Below are 15832 nucleotides of genomic sequence, written 5' to 3' on the forward strand. Positions count from 1 at the left end.
AAGAAAGAAAGAAAGAAGGAAGGAAGGAAGGAAGGAAGGAAGGAAGGAAGGAAGGAAGGAAGGAAGGAAGGAAGGAAGGAAGGAAGGAAACAGGGAAGAAGGAAGGATAACTGGGCATCTAGCTAGCTGGTGAAATTAATATAAATATATTATAACATATCATATTATAAAGTGATAAGTACTTAAGGAATTTTCACAGAATATGTATGAAGATATATTTATAGTGCTTTATATTCCCCAAAGCCCTTTTATGTACTTTATATTAACCACAACATATAGCTGTTCTTTTAGAAATTAAAAACACAAATATATCATCTCACAATATACTTTTAACAACTGTAATTAGAACTAGTATTGTCCCCATTTTATAGATGAGGAAACCAGGCTAAAGACTTGTTCAGAGTATAATCATATAACTAGTAAGTGTCAAGAGTCAGAATTTGAACTGTTTGGTTTTTTTAACTCTTATTTTCTGCCCTGGAATCAATATTAAGAAAGGCAGAAGAGTGGAAAGGGCTAGGCAACTGGGGTTAAGTGACTTGCCCAGGCCCACAGAGCTATGAACCTCGTTTTTTTGGTTTTTTTTTAACTACATGATTGCTACCTCCTAATGATTAGATTATGGTATTGACAGGAAAGTGGCAGCTGTGAAAGTGAAGTTAATGTGATTTTGGATAAAACATTTAACCTCCTTGTACTTCAGTATCACCACCCGTAATATGTGTGAAGCAAGACTCTGAACTTCCTTTTCCAATTCTCATTCACACTAGCAGATTCCCAGAACAAGTTCTGCTGCAATTCCTCTCAGAAGTACTCCTGAAGGGTTGAGAGTAGCTTTCTAATGCTTTCAGCTTGAGCCCCCATCCCTAGTGTGTTCTCTCTCCAGTATCAACCACCAATTACAGTTACTATTGCCCTTATAGCATTGATTTTTGTTGTGCATTCATTTCAGTTGGGTCTGATTCTTGGTGACTTCTTGTGGTTTTTGTTTTGTTTTGTTTTTGCAAAAATACTTTCTCTAGCTTATATTACAGATGATGAAACTGAGACCAATAAGATTAAATGACTTACCCAGGGTCACACAACTATTAAGTGTCTGAGGCCAGATGTGAACTCAGGAAGTCTTCCTGACTTCATGCCTGGTGCTCTCACCACTGTGCCTCTTCCATGCTCATATCATTGATACCTTCCAGTGATTACCACTATACAAGTAAAGTCAATCAGCTTTCACAAAGGTCTATTTACCGAGAAGACATTTTTTAATTAAATTTTTTGTTTGCAGTTTTTTAGAAGACTTACTAAAAGTAGAAGTACAAACCATTCCTGCATTCGTTTTACAGCGTTATTTTAAGATGGGTTGGAGAGGATTCTCATGGTGCTTTCTAGCTTCCCTGCTTCTATGCCGCCATTTTCAAACCATTTCCCTGAAGTGGGAGGGATGGGAGGTTGTGGTGGACTCTCCCTTCTAGCTTTTCAATCCCTAGAGACAGCAGGCTCAAACTTAGAGTGTTTGCTCCAAAACATTATCCCACCAAGTTCACTTCCAAGTACAATAGCAGAGCCAACGAATGAGCTGATGTCATTCCCACATACATAACCACGGAATGAGCTGATGTCACCTTCTCTTGGCTGTTTTCAATCCACTTCTCTGCTGGGTCAAGCTGCTCTGTCCCTTGCTCCTCGCTGGGCACCATGGTCTGCAAAATCTGGCACAAACTTCCATCCCTGGGCTTTGGGAGGCTCACTCTTCTACATTTTTCAAACTCCCAGGGTCCATTCCATACTCCTTCACCCAAGGGAAGAAAGAATGGACACCATCAGGACACAGGCAGCAGCACGCCCAAGGACTCATGCCTCTGGGCTTCATGTTGACCTGAGTGGGGGGAAATGCTGCTGGTCCTAACTTAGAATGGTCTTTGCCTCTTCATCTTAATGTGACCAGGCAAGGAGGAGGGAAGCATTCCTGCAGGGGAGTGCTAAGTCCAATCATTCCAGTCATTCCACGTCATCAGGGACTCCCAGAAACAAGGTGGACAGATGTGGTTCAACAGCAGGCAGAGCACACTGTCCATGCTTTCTCCCATTGTCTAGCCTCAGAAATAGCCACCATCCCTTTCTCAAATCCAAAGTATGGTGGTAGCTGATCTCTGCTCTCTTTCAAAGAATGCAAGCTGCTCGAGGGAAATAATTGTTTTCTACTTGGATTTTATGTCCCCCAGACCTACCACTCAGCTATGCACCTTACTTACTCCAGTAAATTGAATATAGCAGATGGCAACTTTTGCCCGCCCACCTTGTGTGATTCTTGTCCTTATTCTCCTATAAGTTTGTCCCAGGGGTCTACCCAAGGTTCTGAGGGCCTTCTCACATTCTCTTAATATGGAAAGGATACCAATGTCCTCACTCTATGGGTCTGACCCATCTTTTCAATCAGATATTTCTTTGATGATATTCTTTATAAGATTACTCTATTACAAAAATGAATAATATGGAAATAGGTGATGAAAAAAAGTTTCATCATTTATTTCCCAAAGGCAATCTAGTACAATTTCTTCCTTCTCTTGTTTCCTGGCCCAAGACTACTACTGTCCATGTACAATAATAGATTCTAGAAGATATATCCAATAATATATCATTACTTGGACAAGATGAATTTCCCCACTATTTAGTGTTTTCTCTGTGAATAGTTAGACAAAATATTTTCATACCCTTAGAGCTGCAAGGGACCCTAAGGTTCATTTAGCCCAAGGCACTCATTTAAAATATAAGGATCCCCACTTTATAGCAAAAATGAACAATATAGAAATAGGTATCAAAGTGATAACATTTGTACAACCCAGTGGAATTGCTTGTTGATTCTTCAAGGGGGGAGGGAAGAGGGGAAGGAAAGAAAATGAATCATAAACATAGAAAAATATTTTAAAATAAAAAATTTTTTAAATAAATAAAAAAAGAAGATAAAAAATAAAGCTTGTATGTCACATCAAAAAAATAAAATACAAGGATCCCAATGCCCAAACTGGTGAGTGATTTAACCAAGGTCACATGTATAGTAAGCAGAACTCTGTTTACCCAGGTTCTCTCCAAATCCATATACCACACTTGACTGATTCTCATTTAGGAAGTTCAATAGTTGGGGACTTGAAACAATTAGCACAACAAAAGCACCTGGAGGCTCTTACCATCTACAAGGTATTGTTTGACCTGGACCCTCTTTCCCTTCTTCATGGCAGCTCTGAACATTTTTGCTGAACATATATGTCCTGTTTTGTGCTTCACTTTATTTAAATAATTAAAGGGTCATCAAACAAGGACCTCCACTGTTTATCTTTGAAAGAATCTTATATAATTTTGACACATAAATGAGAGATGTCTTATTGGAGTGGCTTATTCTAATGAATGACATCCTTTTTATATCATCAAAAAACACTAAGAAGTGGTACCTTGGATTCTCTACATCTTTCCATCAATGTGTGATGGCAAAAGAGGTGGTTTTCTGTGGTTTACTATGGTTTACTCACTTGCAAAAGTCTTCAAGAAGTCCCTATCTAATAACCTCATCAAGAATGTCCATCATGAACTAGAGGAATTCCATGTGAACTACAAAGACCTCCAGGAAGTGATGCAGAGTGAAAGGAGCAGACCAGGAGAACAGAGTTCACAGAAATTGATGCACTGTGGCACAATCGAATGTAATAGACTTCTCTACTAGCAGAAATGCAATGACCCAGGACAGTCCAGAGGAACTTGTGAGAAAGAATGCCGTCCACATCCAGAGAAAGAACTGTGGGAGTAGAAATGCAGAAGAAAAACATATGATTGATCATATTGTTCGATGGGGATGTGATTGGGGTTTGGGCATGAAAAGATCACTCTATTACAAATATGAATAATATAGAAATAGATTTTGAACAATGATACATGTATAACCCAGGGGAATTGCTTGTTAGCTCAGGAGGAGGGAGGGAAGAGGGGTGGGAAAAATCATGAATCATGTAAACATGGAAAAATATTCTAGATAAGTAAATTTTTTAAAATTTCTATCATGCATTTATAGATTATTTTCATTAAAATTTTATAAAAATGGCAAAGTAGGCCATGTGTCACTAATTAATATTCTTTCAGTCACTAGATTTTGTTTGGGCTTTTTGGAAAGGGTTTCCCCCACACACACATCTTTAGTAGTTTCCCCTCTTTTATATATATTGAAAATCAATCCCTCAATACTATCAAAATGATGTCATCTTCAACATGTAGCTTTATATATATTATATGTATATACATATAATATATATAAAGTATAGGTATCCCTTCCACATTGCAATTTTCCCCATCATGATTTCAATACATTGAGGGTCAGTACAATACATTAAATGGAAATTTGGTTCGGGGAGAGATTTGTAGAAGCCATAAGAGACACACAAAGGCTAACAGGTAACAGAAACAAAGTTTAGAAACTCAGAAATGCATAAAATATATGTATTTTATATCAATATATTTTGTCTTTTAATGCCATAAATATACACAATTTCTTTTTGAAAGTTAAATAAAAAGTAAAAGTTTGCAGAAAAGTACACAATGACAGACATACAGAGGCTAGAAATGTAGAGATATCCTGGAAAGCTTGGTAACTCATAAATGCATATAAAGTACATTTAAAAAAAAAATTCAACCTTCTCTGGTACAAAGGGAGAGCCAAAATATTTTATGCAGATTTTCAAGGTCTTGGGGGCACCATACCCCTAACCCCCCATGACGTGAAAGAGATACCTATATATACTTTAAGTGCCTATCCAATCCAATCTGTACCAGTCCAACTGTTCTTTCCATCTTTGTGTTTGTGTTCTTCAAAACCATTCCTTCCACCTCAAGTCATCTATGACTATGATGTTACAACCCAAATGTGGTGGCTCCATTCATTTTGATAATGACCCATTTTGATAATTAAAAAGTCTGTTATGAAGAAATGTATACTTTTTAACATCTTTTATATACTTCTTGTCCTTCCAATCTTATTCTTAAATGTTTCCTAGGTGACTGTCTCACTCCAAGCTTTCTCTGAGGCTTTTGCATTCTCTTTTCACTCCTATGTGATTCCCAGATCACTGATGGGGGCTCTGAAGCCTCATTTCCACTCCTTTGCCCTTTTGTGCTCTAAGTGGGACTCTCAACTTTGCTTGTGGGCTGGATTTCAAGCCTTGTGATGTCTATTTATAGGCCTAGAATGTGGGCATGTGCAACATGGTCCGTTTGAGGATTATTGTGGTCTGCAAGTATTTTGGAAAGGCCCTTTAGGAGGACCACAAGGGTCCTAGAATAATCCTCTATTTGTTCTTTGGTGGTCCTGGTGGAGAATCATAGCCAGAAGACAGTGAGAAGAGTCACAACTGTGTGTGGTCACTCCCCACCTAATTCTGTCTCGTTCTTCTTACCCTTCTCCGCAGCTGTAAATCCTCCATTCCAGAAGCAATCTCTCCCACACCAGCCTTATATTTATTTCCAAAGGCCAATCCTGCTCTTCAATCCTGTGCTTAGTAGGGAGAAGTAAACTGGCGCTTAAAGCTGGGGGTGGCACTTTCTTAGCTCAGAGACCAGTCTGGCCCTGGAAGCTACTATTACCAACTGTTCTGTGGGAACTGGTCGGTTCAGTTACTCCCGATGGGGTTTTCCAGCAAACACGTTTTGTTTGACTTGCAATGCAAACAGATTTATTGGAGTGCGTCGATCCTCCCCATCTCCCCCTTGCTCTGGACCTGACTTCCTCATTGGCTAATCGGCCATGCTGGACCTCCTGGCCCTTCAGCAGTGCGAAGGAACCATATTTAACTGGAGGTAAGTTAGCAAACGAGCCATCTGTGGCCCTGGTATCGGCCCAGGCTCAGAAGCTGCCTCTCTGCTCAGTCTAGAGACACTGATACGGTCCAGCCACCTTCCCTGGCTGAGCCATTCGGAGGCAGGGATCTCTGGAGCCTAGCGAGTCAGCAGTCATCTCTCCCTGATCCTAGAGGGTGGTGGTCGAAGCTGAACATCGCAGACCTCCACCCAGGAGTCCAGCCTGGTCTTGGCTCCACTCCGGATCCCAGGGCTGGTCAGTCTCTCAGGGAGGAACCAGGAGCCCGGAACATCTGCAGGCTCTGGTGATTACCACATCATCCCTTGTTCTCCAAGGATCATCCTTGCAGCCTCAGAAGGAGAAGCACCAGGAGCAGCAGTTTTCTCCAGATACTCCATCCTCTAGCTCGGCAGCAGACACCCCAAGGCTTCCATTCCATCCACTTGTTGGGAAAAAGGCCAGGAACACGTTCGGATACCTTCTGCTCCCTGCCCAGACCAATAATGGTCCACTCCGCTCCCTCCCACGTAGCCACAAAGTGGTCATAAGAGGAGAGGGAGAGGTCATAAGAGGAGAGAGCCTTAGCATCTTCCCGCCTTCCTCAAACCCACTCAGGAAGATTATGCGAAGGCACTGCTTCAACCTTGCCATCGATGGCCTCAGCCCCCATTCCCCGTAGCCAACAGCCAGGCGGGCCCTCCCAGTATTTCCAGCAGGACCCAGCTGGGGTCCACTGGGCCCCAGCAGAGATCCAGCACCTCCTGGCCATCATGGAAGAGCCGGCCATTCGGAGGCGCCTGAAGACAGTCCATCGTAACACTTCTGTGTACGAGGATGTGGCCCGACGCCTCCAGGAGCGAGGCTACGTCCGGCACGCCCACCAGTGCCGCACCAAGTTCAAGGCCCTCAAGGTGGCTTACAAAAAGGCTCGAGCCGCAGGCTTGCACTCTGGCGTGGCGCCTCGAGGATGCCCCTTTTATGAAGAAATGGATCGGGTGCTACAGACCCCGATCACCCCTGCCAGTCCCAGCGACCCCTTACAGCAGAAGCAAGAGCCACGGGGGGAGATGAATTATTCCAAATGGCAATGCGGAGGAGGAAGGAATAAGGGTGAGCAGGGGGAAACTATGCAAGAGTGTCCACCTGCCTTCCAGCGAAGGCAGCGGCAACAGCAGCAATGTGGGTCAGAAGCAGAGCATGAGGATTTTAAGGGCAAAATGGCAGAGCGGCCCAGGGATTTAAACCCAGACAGCCAAGCTGGAGCCCAGGGAGGAAAGGACCAAAGAGAGACCAGCCATCAGCCTGGGACAGGTAAGCTTCTGAGGGTGAGGGCAGTCTGAGACGGATGAGAAAGTCAGGAAGGCTCCCCTAGAAGGAGGCACTGGATGGCTCAGTGGATGGAGATGAGATGGAGAGCCAGGCCAAGAGATGAGAGGACCTGGATTCGAATCTAGCCCTGGATACTTCCTAGCTGTGTGACCTTGGGCAAGTTACTTAACCCTGATTGCTTAGCCCTTGCCATTCTTCTGCCTTGGAACCGATACCTAGTATTGATTCTAAGATGGAAGGTAAGGGTTTCAAAAATAAAAATAAAGTAAATATGATTAGAATTACAGAATCCTCTTATTTTAAGCAGCTAGATAGCAGAGTAGATAGATCACTGAGTCTAGAAACAGGAAAAGCTGAGTTCAAATCTAGCCTTTGATGCTTATGAGCTGTGTGACCCTGAGCAAGCCACTTAACCTGTTTTTCACAGTTTCCTCAACTATAAAATAAAGATAATAACAGCATATATCTTAAAGGATTGTTGTGAAGATCAAATGAGATAATAATTGTAAAAAACATTTAGCATAGTACCCAGCACATAGTAGGCTCTAGAGAAATACTTATTCCTTTCCCCTCTTTCCATTATACCATAATGGCTCCTTATTATGACCATTATAATTGGGTATAGGAAGGAAAGGAGGAAGAAAGGAAGCAAACATTTATTAAAAGCACTTAGTATATGCCAGACACAGTCCTAAGTACTTCTTAATCACTATTTCACTTGATTCTCACAACAACCCTAGGAGGGCTCATTTTACAACTGAAGAAACTGTAAAAGAAAGAAATTAAGGGACTTGCCTAGGGTCACTTATCTAGTAAGTATCTAGGGCTTTATTTGAATTCAGATCTTCCCGACTGCCTCCAATTATAATTAACTATTCTCTCTGACCAAAGAGCTAAAATTCATGAAAAGGTGGTACCAGAATGCCATGAAGCAGAGAGATAACAACTATATATTTTTCTTTTTTTCTCTTTTTTTTTTCTTCTTCTCTAGGTTTCCATAGAAAATTGGACCAAAATCTACCCCAAAGGAAGACATCACCAACAACAACCCCACCAGCACCAGTAGTGACAACAGCCCTCTCTGGGGGACCACCTGGCCAGATCTGCCAGTTTCCACCAAGGATCCACAACTTCAGGAGGCACCAAATGGCGACTCCCATGATGGCCACCGAGATGGCAGAGATTCGCCGCCTGGCTATCCAGCTGGCACAAGAGTCAGCAACTCAACTGCAGCACCACCTGGACCAGCACAATGCACACATGGCAGCCCTAGTTCAGGTGGCCCGAGACAGTTATGCCCAGCGCCAAGAAGTGGCGGCTCTCTTGCAAGATGTTGCAGATGATATTCATGAGGGGTTGGCCCTACTGAGGTCTTCTGTTGGCCGCCTAGGTCAGGAATAAGACCTTCAGATATCAAGCTCTCTTCCTCCCCTCCAGCCTCTGGTATAATTGGCATCCCAAGGAGTTTAGGAGTAATGATCTTTTTTTTTTTTCTGCAAGGACTATTTAGGGGTTTTGTGTTTGTGTTTGGTTTTGGATTTTTCCAGATGGTTACCTTAAAAGTGAACAAACCTTCTTTCAGGAGAAAGTCACTAGATAGGCTGTGGGGAATAGCAGAGGAAAAAGGAGTTAGAAGGCTTGGGGACCAAGAGTCAGGTTATGAAATCAAAAGGTTTCAGGGGGAATTTTTTCAACATTTCTTTGTGTTTTGGTTGTCCTCAGCCCAAGGAGACAAAAAAAAAGGACAAGTCTCTATTAGACTGGAGATAGGGATGAATTACTAAGCACTAGAGAGACTTGACTCAGGTGATACCATCAGAAAGATGTTCCATATTGGATGTCTACCAGCACTTTCTCTCTTAACTCACCCCTCCCTCCAAGCTGGACTGCTTTCTAGAAAACAAACAAACAAACAAACAAACAAACAAAAACCCTACACTCGCTGACAAGCAAGAGATGTGGAGTTAATCTATATGACCTTGGATAAGTCATCAGCTCTCTCTGGGATTCATATGTTTTACCTGTAAAAAAGAGAGTAGTACCAGACAGTCTCTAAGATCTATCAGACCTGGAGCTTTGGATCATGCTAAACTTGGATCAGCTAGATGGTGCAGTGGATAGAGTATTGGGTCTGAAGTCAGGAACTGTGAGTTCAAATCTGACACTCCAAAGTGTTGTGAGCTTGGGCAAGTTACTTCATCCTGTTTGCATTATTTTTCTTATCTGTAAAATGAGCTGGAGAAGGAAATGGCAAACCACTCTAGGATCTTTGCCAACAAAACTCTAAATAGGGTCATGAATATTTGACAGGACTGAAATGACTTAACAACAAAGGGGAAGAGGAAATCAAAGGAAAAAGTTAAAGCACTGGTTGTTTTTCATTGTGGCGGTTACAATAACTATAGACTAATTTCATCCACTTAAAAATGGCTTACCTCTTCTTTTTTTTTTTCAGTTTCCCAGGAGATCTCAGATCATCTCTCTCTCTGTCTGTCTCTCTCTGTCTCGCTCTGACTCTCTCATCATCATCATCATCATCATCACTTACACCAACAATCCCTATGTACATTTTAGGAAGGCGAACTGTCTGTCTAGGAGCTTGGGGCATCAGTGGAAAATGAAAGCAGAAAAGGAAACGTTCAGTTGGAAAGAACTACATGAGGTTTCAAAGAAATAGGGACTTGGATTATCTGTATACGGTCCTTCATTTATGCCAAAGTTTACCAATGGGTAAGACCAAATTTCTTTGACTGCCTGTGAACATCACTTGTCTTTCTCCTAGCTCCTGACTTCCACCAATCTTTGTACAAAGGCTCTTCTCCCTTCCAAAATGCCACAGAGCTGCTCTGACTCTGAAGTGCCAGGTGAATTGATCCCAAGGATGAAACAATGACCAACAATGTAACATACAGGAGGGAGTTTATTAAACAAACTGCAGCTTGGGCTCAACACTCTAAGTCTGGGGCTTGAAGGTCCTTTTATACAGTGGAGTAACCAGGAACATTTGTGGTAGGGAGAGTGCACAGGAATTTCTGGAGTGGGGGAGTGAACAGGAACTTGACAGGAACTTCTGGGGCTGAGGTCATTATTGGCTCCTGGCATATGTCAGGAGGGGGAGTGACAGGTCTATGGGTGAGGGGGACAGGGAGAGGAGAAAGTAGGTTCGGGATCTGGTTCTTCATTCTCCACTTCTGCTGTACATGAGGAATCTTCCCAATGTGACCCTATCATCATAAGGGGATTCTGTAGGAGTCAGAGTTTGATAATGCTGGCAAAGGACTATTAGCTGGACGGTATTAATGTGATCCTTGACAAAGTCTACTAGGTGATTAAGAATGTACAAGTCAAAGGTTAAAAGGAGAAGGAGGAGGATCAGGGGACCTAATAACTTAGGTATGAGGGTTGTCAGCCAGCGAGAGTGGTGAAAAAGTTGTTTATACCACTATTCTTGTGACTCCCGATCTTTTCAATGTTTGGCAAGTCCCTCTCTGAGTTTGGACATAGACTCCTTAATTAGCCCCATATGATCAGCAGAAAAGCAACATTACTCTTTTAAGGCCACGCAGAGGCCACATTGATGCAGAAATAGGAGGTCCTGGCCTCTCCCATTTTGGAGTGCCACCTCCGATAGGGAGGTAAGAGATTTTTCAAGGTGGGTGATAGAAGCCTCAATCCTAGGTGAGACCCTAATCTACTGCTGCTCTAAGTGCTGCCAGACCCTGGTGGTGTAGGGTGAGGGAAGCTATCCCTGTCCCAACTCCTGCCCGGCCAAAGAAAGCAGCCAATGTTATGGCCATAATGGGTTCTCTTTTCATTCAATCAGGGGTTTGGTTATCTGACTGGGGTCTGCCTAGAGACATAGGGAATGACCCTCATAAAAGATTCTTTGGTTTTAAGGAACAGACAGATGTCTAAGATATAGCCTGATAGAATCGAGGTGTAGCCTGGAGGTGCATCTCTCTGTCCATCTTAAATCTAAAGGAGGCATTGGATGTTTTAGGCTAGGAGTCATGAAGATGTAAGGGAGCAAAGGAATTTCCCTAATAATAGTTTGCCTGAGTTTCTGGGGGTACAATGCCCATGTCATCTCTCCCATCTCCAAATATGTAAGGGAACGGGGATGATGGTCTTAGTATTCTGTAGCTTCTTCAGAGCTGAGAATGGTTGTAGAGCTGTCCCTGCCTATTGTCAGTAAAGAGAGTGGTATTGAGTGTAGGCAATGTCCAGGGCTTCAAGCTGGGATGGTTGCCAAGGTTACAGTGGCATCTGGGTGATTCCCATGAGTGCTTTTACCCTAGAAGCAACTAGAGAAGTAACAAGGTTACAAATTCAAGGTCCACATATCCCATAGGGGAGTAGCCAAAACTTGAGTGGATGAGAATCTTCTTGAAGCCTTAGTTTGGGTAAGCCTCTGAGGCACTGAGACCAGAGGCTAGACGTCTCATGTTCTCTCTGCTTTGGGGAAGCTTTATACACACCCAACAGTCAGAGGGACCTGCTTTGGCTACTGTTTCCCCAAGCTGAATCAGAGAATTATCTGTCCAGCTGGCTGGGCATGCATGATATAAAACAAAGAAGACTCAGAATGTAAGGAAAGAAATGGTTATGGGTCAGGTAGTTAAAAGCTAAAGTAAAAGGGGTTAAGATAACAGGGAGGGAAAGGCTGTAGGCACAGAGTCTTTAGGTGCATGTCCTCAGTGAATGCCTGGATCCTAGGTGGGTGGGGACCTGCTTGGAGATCTGAAGGATGTCTAGCAACTGCTTCCCCCAATTGGCAGACAGGTCACAAGGAAGAGAGTCAGCCCCTAAGATAGAAGTGTAGAAACCAGGACTGGGGCAAAAACTAGAGCAACAGATAGAAACAGAGAAAATTAGTACAATAGAAATTGATATTAAACATTTGCATTTGAGTATCTTAGCCAACAGACTCCATCTTCAGAAATCATCTTCTGACAGGAATAGATCCCTTTAGGAAATCGGATTCCTGAGTTGTTTGCAGAGTTGGTATGTGACATTTCTGTTAAAGAATATCCTTTTGCAAAGTACACATTAATATGGCACCTATAAACACTTGAGTAACAATATTTTACAGATGAATTTCTTTTATTCCAGATTCTGGGGAAAATTTGGAAAGTTTTGAGTTATATTTCCAAGCTCAAGATCCAAACTTCAATTGTGGTAAATTAAGGCTGCAAATACAAACCATCTATTAATAAACTTCACCTGCTTCTCAAAGTATGTTCCCTAATAATTTGAGAATTTTCAATTATTAATCTAGGTTGTTTAGGGAAATGGAAACTTTAATTTTACAATTGGCATTATGTGCTGATTATGGGGATTTGTCACAAAGGAAAAGGCAGACAGGGAAAATATTTCCTCATGTCCCAAAGGACACAGTGAGTGGCTTCATGTACAAGCCAAAGCTGTCACTGGCTCATGCCATTATTGTTTCACTCAAGGATTAGCAGCCTAGATGGTCAGGAAAGTCCAATCCAAGGTGAGCCTTGGGTTGCTCTCTCCAACCATCCTAGGACTTTCTCTCTCCTTAGAGAACTTTGTCGCCATTGGATCCCAGAAGACTTTTTGCCTTAAAAGACAAATCTTACCCATTTCAGCTGAAAGAAGTTATGCTTATCAGCAAATAAGAATTTCTATATACCTCAAACAAGCTTTTTTTGATCATTTACCATATCTAAAGATTCCTTAAAGCCTATGAGTCTACATTATAGCAATTTTTCTTAATATTTTGGTAATAATTAATTTATCACAATTTAGTCACAAAGCCTGAACAGGAATGTTGAATTCATTAGCTTTACAGTAAATACAAATCAGGGCTAGATCATATCCTGACCATAGGCCATCTAAAGGAACTAAGACAAGATCAGTTAGGAATCTCTCTAAGGAAATTTCAGAAAAATTACAGAATTATTTGTGATTTTCCAAATCCACATACATCAATTCTAGATGTTATCCCTAAGTTAAAGATCCAATTATGAGAGCAAAACATCTATTTGTTCTCTTTCATCTCTCTCTCTTTCTCTCTGTCTCTGTCTCTGTCTGTCGGTCTGTCTGTCTGTCTCTCTCTCTCCATTTTCCTTCAAAACCATCTGCTTAAAAAGCAGAACAAGACTTCCATTCTTCCTTCACAATATGCATACTCAAGATTTATGAACTTTAGATCAAAGTCCCTTTCTTCCAAATTCAAATCCAACATACCTTCCCCACCTTCTCTGACTTGTCTTTACCATCATAAGTCAAATAAATATTCTGTTGGTATCACTTCAATTGGTAATCGGTAACCCAAAAGAATTCTGATTTAAAGGACTGCATCATTGAAACACTGCATCTTTAGCATAGTACTCATCAGTTATAAATTTTAGTTCAGAGTACAAATTGGTAAACTGAGGTAACCACTGAGTATTGAACAAAATCTACAGTACAGTCAGATTTACAATGAGCTTTTGTTTATATCCAAACAATACTTAAAACACATGTTTTAGCAGCAACTCAGATAACATAGTTCAAAAAAATTCCATAAAGCATTTAGTACTACAGGATCTATTTTAAATTCAGAGATTTGAAGCCTTTTAAGACTATAAACCTTAAAGCAAGCCTTTTAACAAGCAGGCTGATTATCTGTTTTCGGGACCAAGAAGTTAAATGTAATAATAAAGTTAGTCCATCTTTAATACACTGGATGAAAACCATTGAGATGAAAATCATTTGAAAATTTTAAACAAAAACCCATTTTTGGTAAGTTTAAACACTTAAATCCATTTTTTCCCTTAAACCTCTTATGATGGAAAGATAGATAAGGATAGAATGCAGTCTTCTTGAGGCTATACTGCTAAAAAAAACCTGTTGTACAAAACTGATCCGTGGCTTTTCTATATAGTCTGAAATTTTACTGTCTGAAAAAATTAAAATTAGGATGTTATTTTCTAGACCCACATATACACATGATCACAATTTTGAAATAAAATACCAATAAATAACTCTAATAGAGAGATTTAAGCATTACTTCCTTCTGGCTAGCAGACAGGGAAAGGAGATGTATCAGGACTTCTTATCTATCCCTGTTTACCTCAAAACAGAAGATAATTAATAGGTTGTTCTACAATCTGAAAAAAAAAAAACCTTAGTTTTAAAAGTGTAAGACATTTTTAAAAATCCCCAAAGTAGGGGTGTCTCACCAGTTGTCTTTCTGTTCAGAATCAACCCTCTTCCTCCCTGCAGCAGAGGAGGAAGAAAGATCTGATCAATGAACTGATAGCTTCCAGGTTTCTTTTTTTTTTTAATCTTCTCTGCCTGGATTTCTCTGTGGGTCCTTGCCTTAAATTCCAAGCAAAGAATAGAGTTTGGAGAACTGGGAGCCCAGAGGGGATAAAACTAAAAGGTAAGGAGCTTCTGTCCATATACCTTCTTTCCTGCAAAATATGTCCAATTGCCACCTGGTGTTAGAATTTAGGGTATCAAAAAATCAATTTCATCATTTTTTTTTCTTGATGTTGCTCAGCTAAGCAACATGAGAAAAACAAACAAAAACACCCAATTGAATTTTCACTCAGGCTGCTTAGATTTGATCTCTTCCCAACAGGAAGGGCCTGTGGGGATGCTTCTCCCTTTGTCTTACTTGGGTTGGCTAGTCCCTATCTGGCTTGATCCTCAGGCTTGGTAGCCACTCCACACCTAAGGCTTCCCAGACTGAAAAGGGAGAAGTCCAGCACAGCCACTACCCAAGTAGAGGATGGCATTACAAGTTTAGGGTGCCATGGATAGGCCATGCCTCTTGCTTATCAAAGATGTAACATGATCATTCAACATTAAAAAGAAATTAGTTGGTTTTTTCCAAGCTATTTAGAGCCAATTTTTCCCAATTATAAAGGTCACTGGAAGAAAATGGCCAATAGTGATATACTTGGGGCCCACCCGGAACTGTGGGCCCAACGACCCTGATGAGGACAGCAGTGGTGGAGGTGGGCTCCTGATGTTCAGGGGAGCCTTGTCTGCCCCGGCTACGAGTGCCATGAGCCGGTCCCCCCACCTTCTGCCTCATTCTTGGCCCCTAAGTGAGGGTATGAGGGGGCATAAGGTGGGGGTGGGGGTGGCAGGTCCAGAGGCTCTGGGCCTGCTCTGATAATATGGGTGGGACCGAGGCCTCTGGCTCAGAAGGTGTCCCAGTGTGCCTGCACCTCTTTTCCCTCACGTCCTCTGAGAGGGTCAAGATCTTAAGGGTTCCCTTTGAGGGAGCACGGGGATCTGAGGGAAGAAAGGATTGGAGCCACAATGGGGGTCCAGGACAAGGCCTTGCCAGGTGAGAATATAAGGAATATGATCAGGGTGACCTTGTGAGCCAGGATCTAAAACCTGGGCCCAGACCTTGGAAGTAACCTCTAAGTTGAGGGTCCCCTCCCCCACCTCCAACCATCCCAGACCCAATGCCAGCCACTCTGAAGAGCAGAAGGTAACAAGTTTACTCCTTTTGACAGACATGAAGAGGTTGTGGGCCCTCGCCTTGAAGACAGAGAAATGGGTAGTCATGAGGGAGAGCGGAGTAGCCTTCTGGGGTGGACTCTCCCTGTCCCATAATATCCTATTGGATGAAAGGAGTTAGTAGGCGATACCCAAAGGCAGTGAACACGAAAGCAGACAGGGCAATACATGACGGAC

The 15832-nt window shown here is 42.1% G+C and overlaps 1 protein-coding gene across 5 annotated transcripts; it reads left to right on the forward strand.

Moving 5' to 3' along the window:
- Positions 1–5991: 5991 nt before the first annotated feature.
- LOC103100564 (myb/SANT-like DNA-binding domain-containing protein 7) lies at positions 5992–12400 on the forward strand. Of its 5 annotated transcripts, XM_056818390.1 has the most exons (4): positions 5992–7144; positions 8154–8552; positions 9737–9892; positions 12275–12400. In XM_056818390.1, exons 1-3 carry the CDS (start codon positions 6487–6489, stop codon positions 9781–9783), a joined length of 1104 nt encoding a protein of 367 aa, XP_056674368.1. In that variant the 5' UTR covers positions 5992–6486; the 3' UTR covers positions 9784–9892; positions 12275–12400. The 5 variants fall into 5 exon arrangements, with proteins under 5 accessions (XP_056674368.1, XP_056674371.1, XP_056674369.1 ...); XM_056818393.1 differs by lacking the exon at positions 12275–12400 and having other exon boundaries at positions 5995–7144; positions 8154–8634; positions 9737–9870; XM_056818391.1 differs by lacking the exon at positions 12275–12400 and having other exon boundaries at positions 5996–7144; positions 8154–8634; positions 9618–9874.
- Positions 12401–15832: the final 3432 nt, after the last annotated feature.

This window comes from Monodelphis domestica, chromosome 2 (genome assembly GCF_027887165.1).
Source record: "Monodelphis domestica isolate mMonDom1 chromosome 2, mMonDom1.pri, whole genome shotgun sequence".
Lineage (NCBI taxonomy): Eukaryota > Metazoa > Chordata > Mammalia > Didelphimorphia > Didelphidae > Monodelphis > Monodelphis domestica.

What these genes read in the sequence shown, in the direction of transcription:
- LOC103100564 (XM_056818390.1), top strand. Translation starts at nt 6,487, where the DNA reads ATGGCCTCAGCCCCCATTCCCCGTAGCCAACAGCCAGGCGGGCCCTCC. An exon ending in CAGCCATCAGCCTGGGACAG is followed by an intron (nt 7,145 to 8,153) that starts GTAAGCTTCTGA and finishes CTTCTTCTCTAG; the next exon opens with GTTTCCATAGAAAATTGGAC. An exon ending in GTCTTCTGTTGGCCGCCTAG is followed by an intron (nt 8,553 to 9,736) that starts GTCAGGAATAAG and finishes TGTACATTTTAG; the next exon opens with GAAGGCGAACTGTCTGTCTA.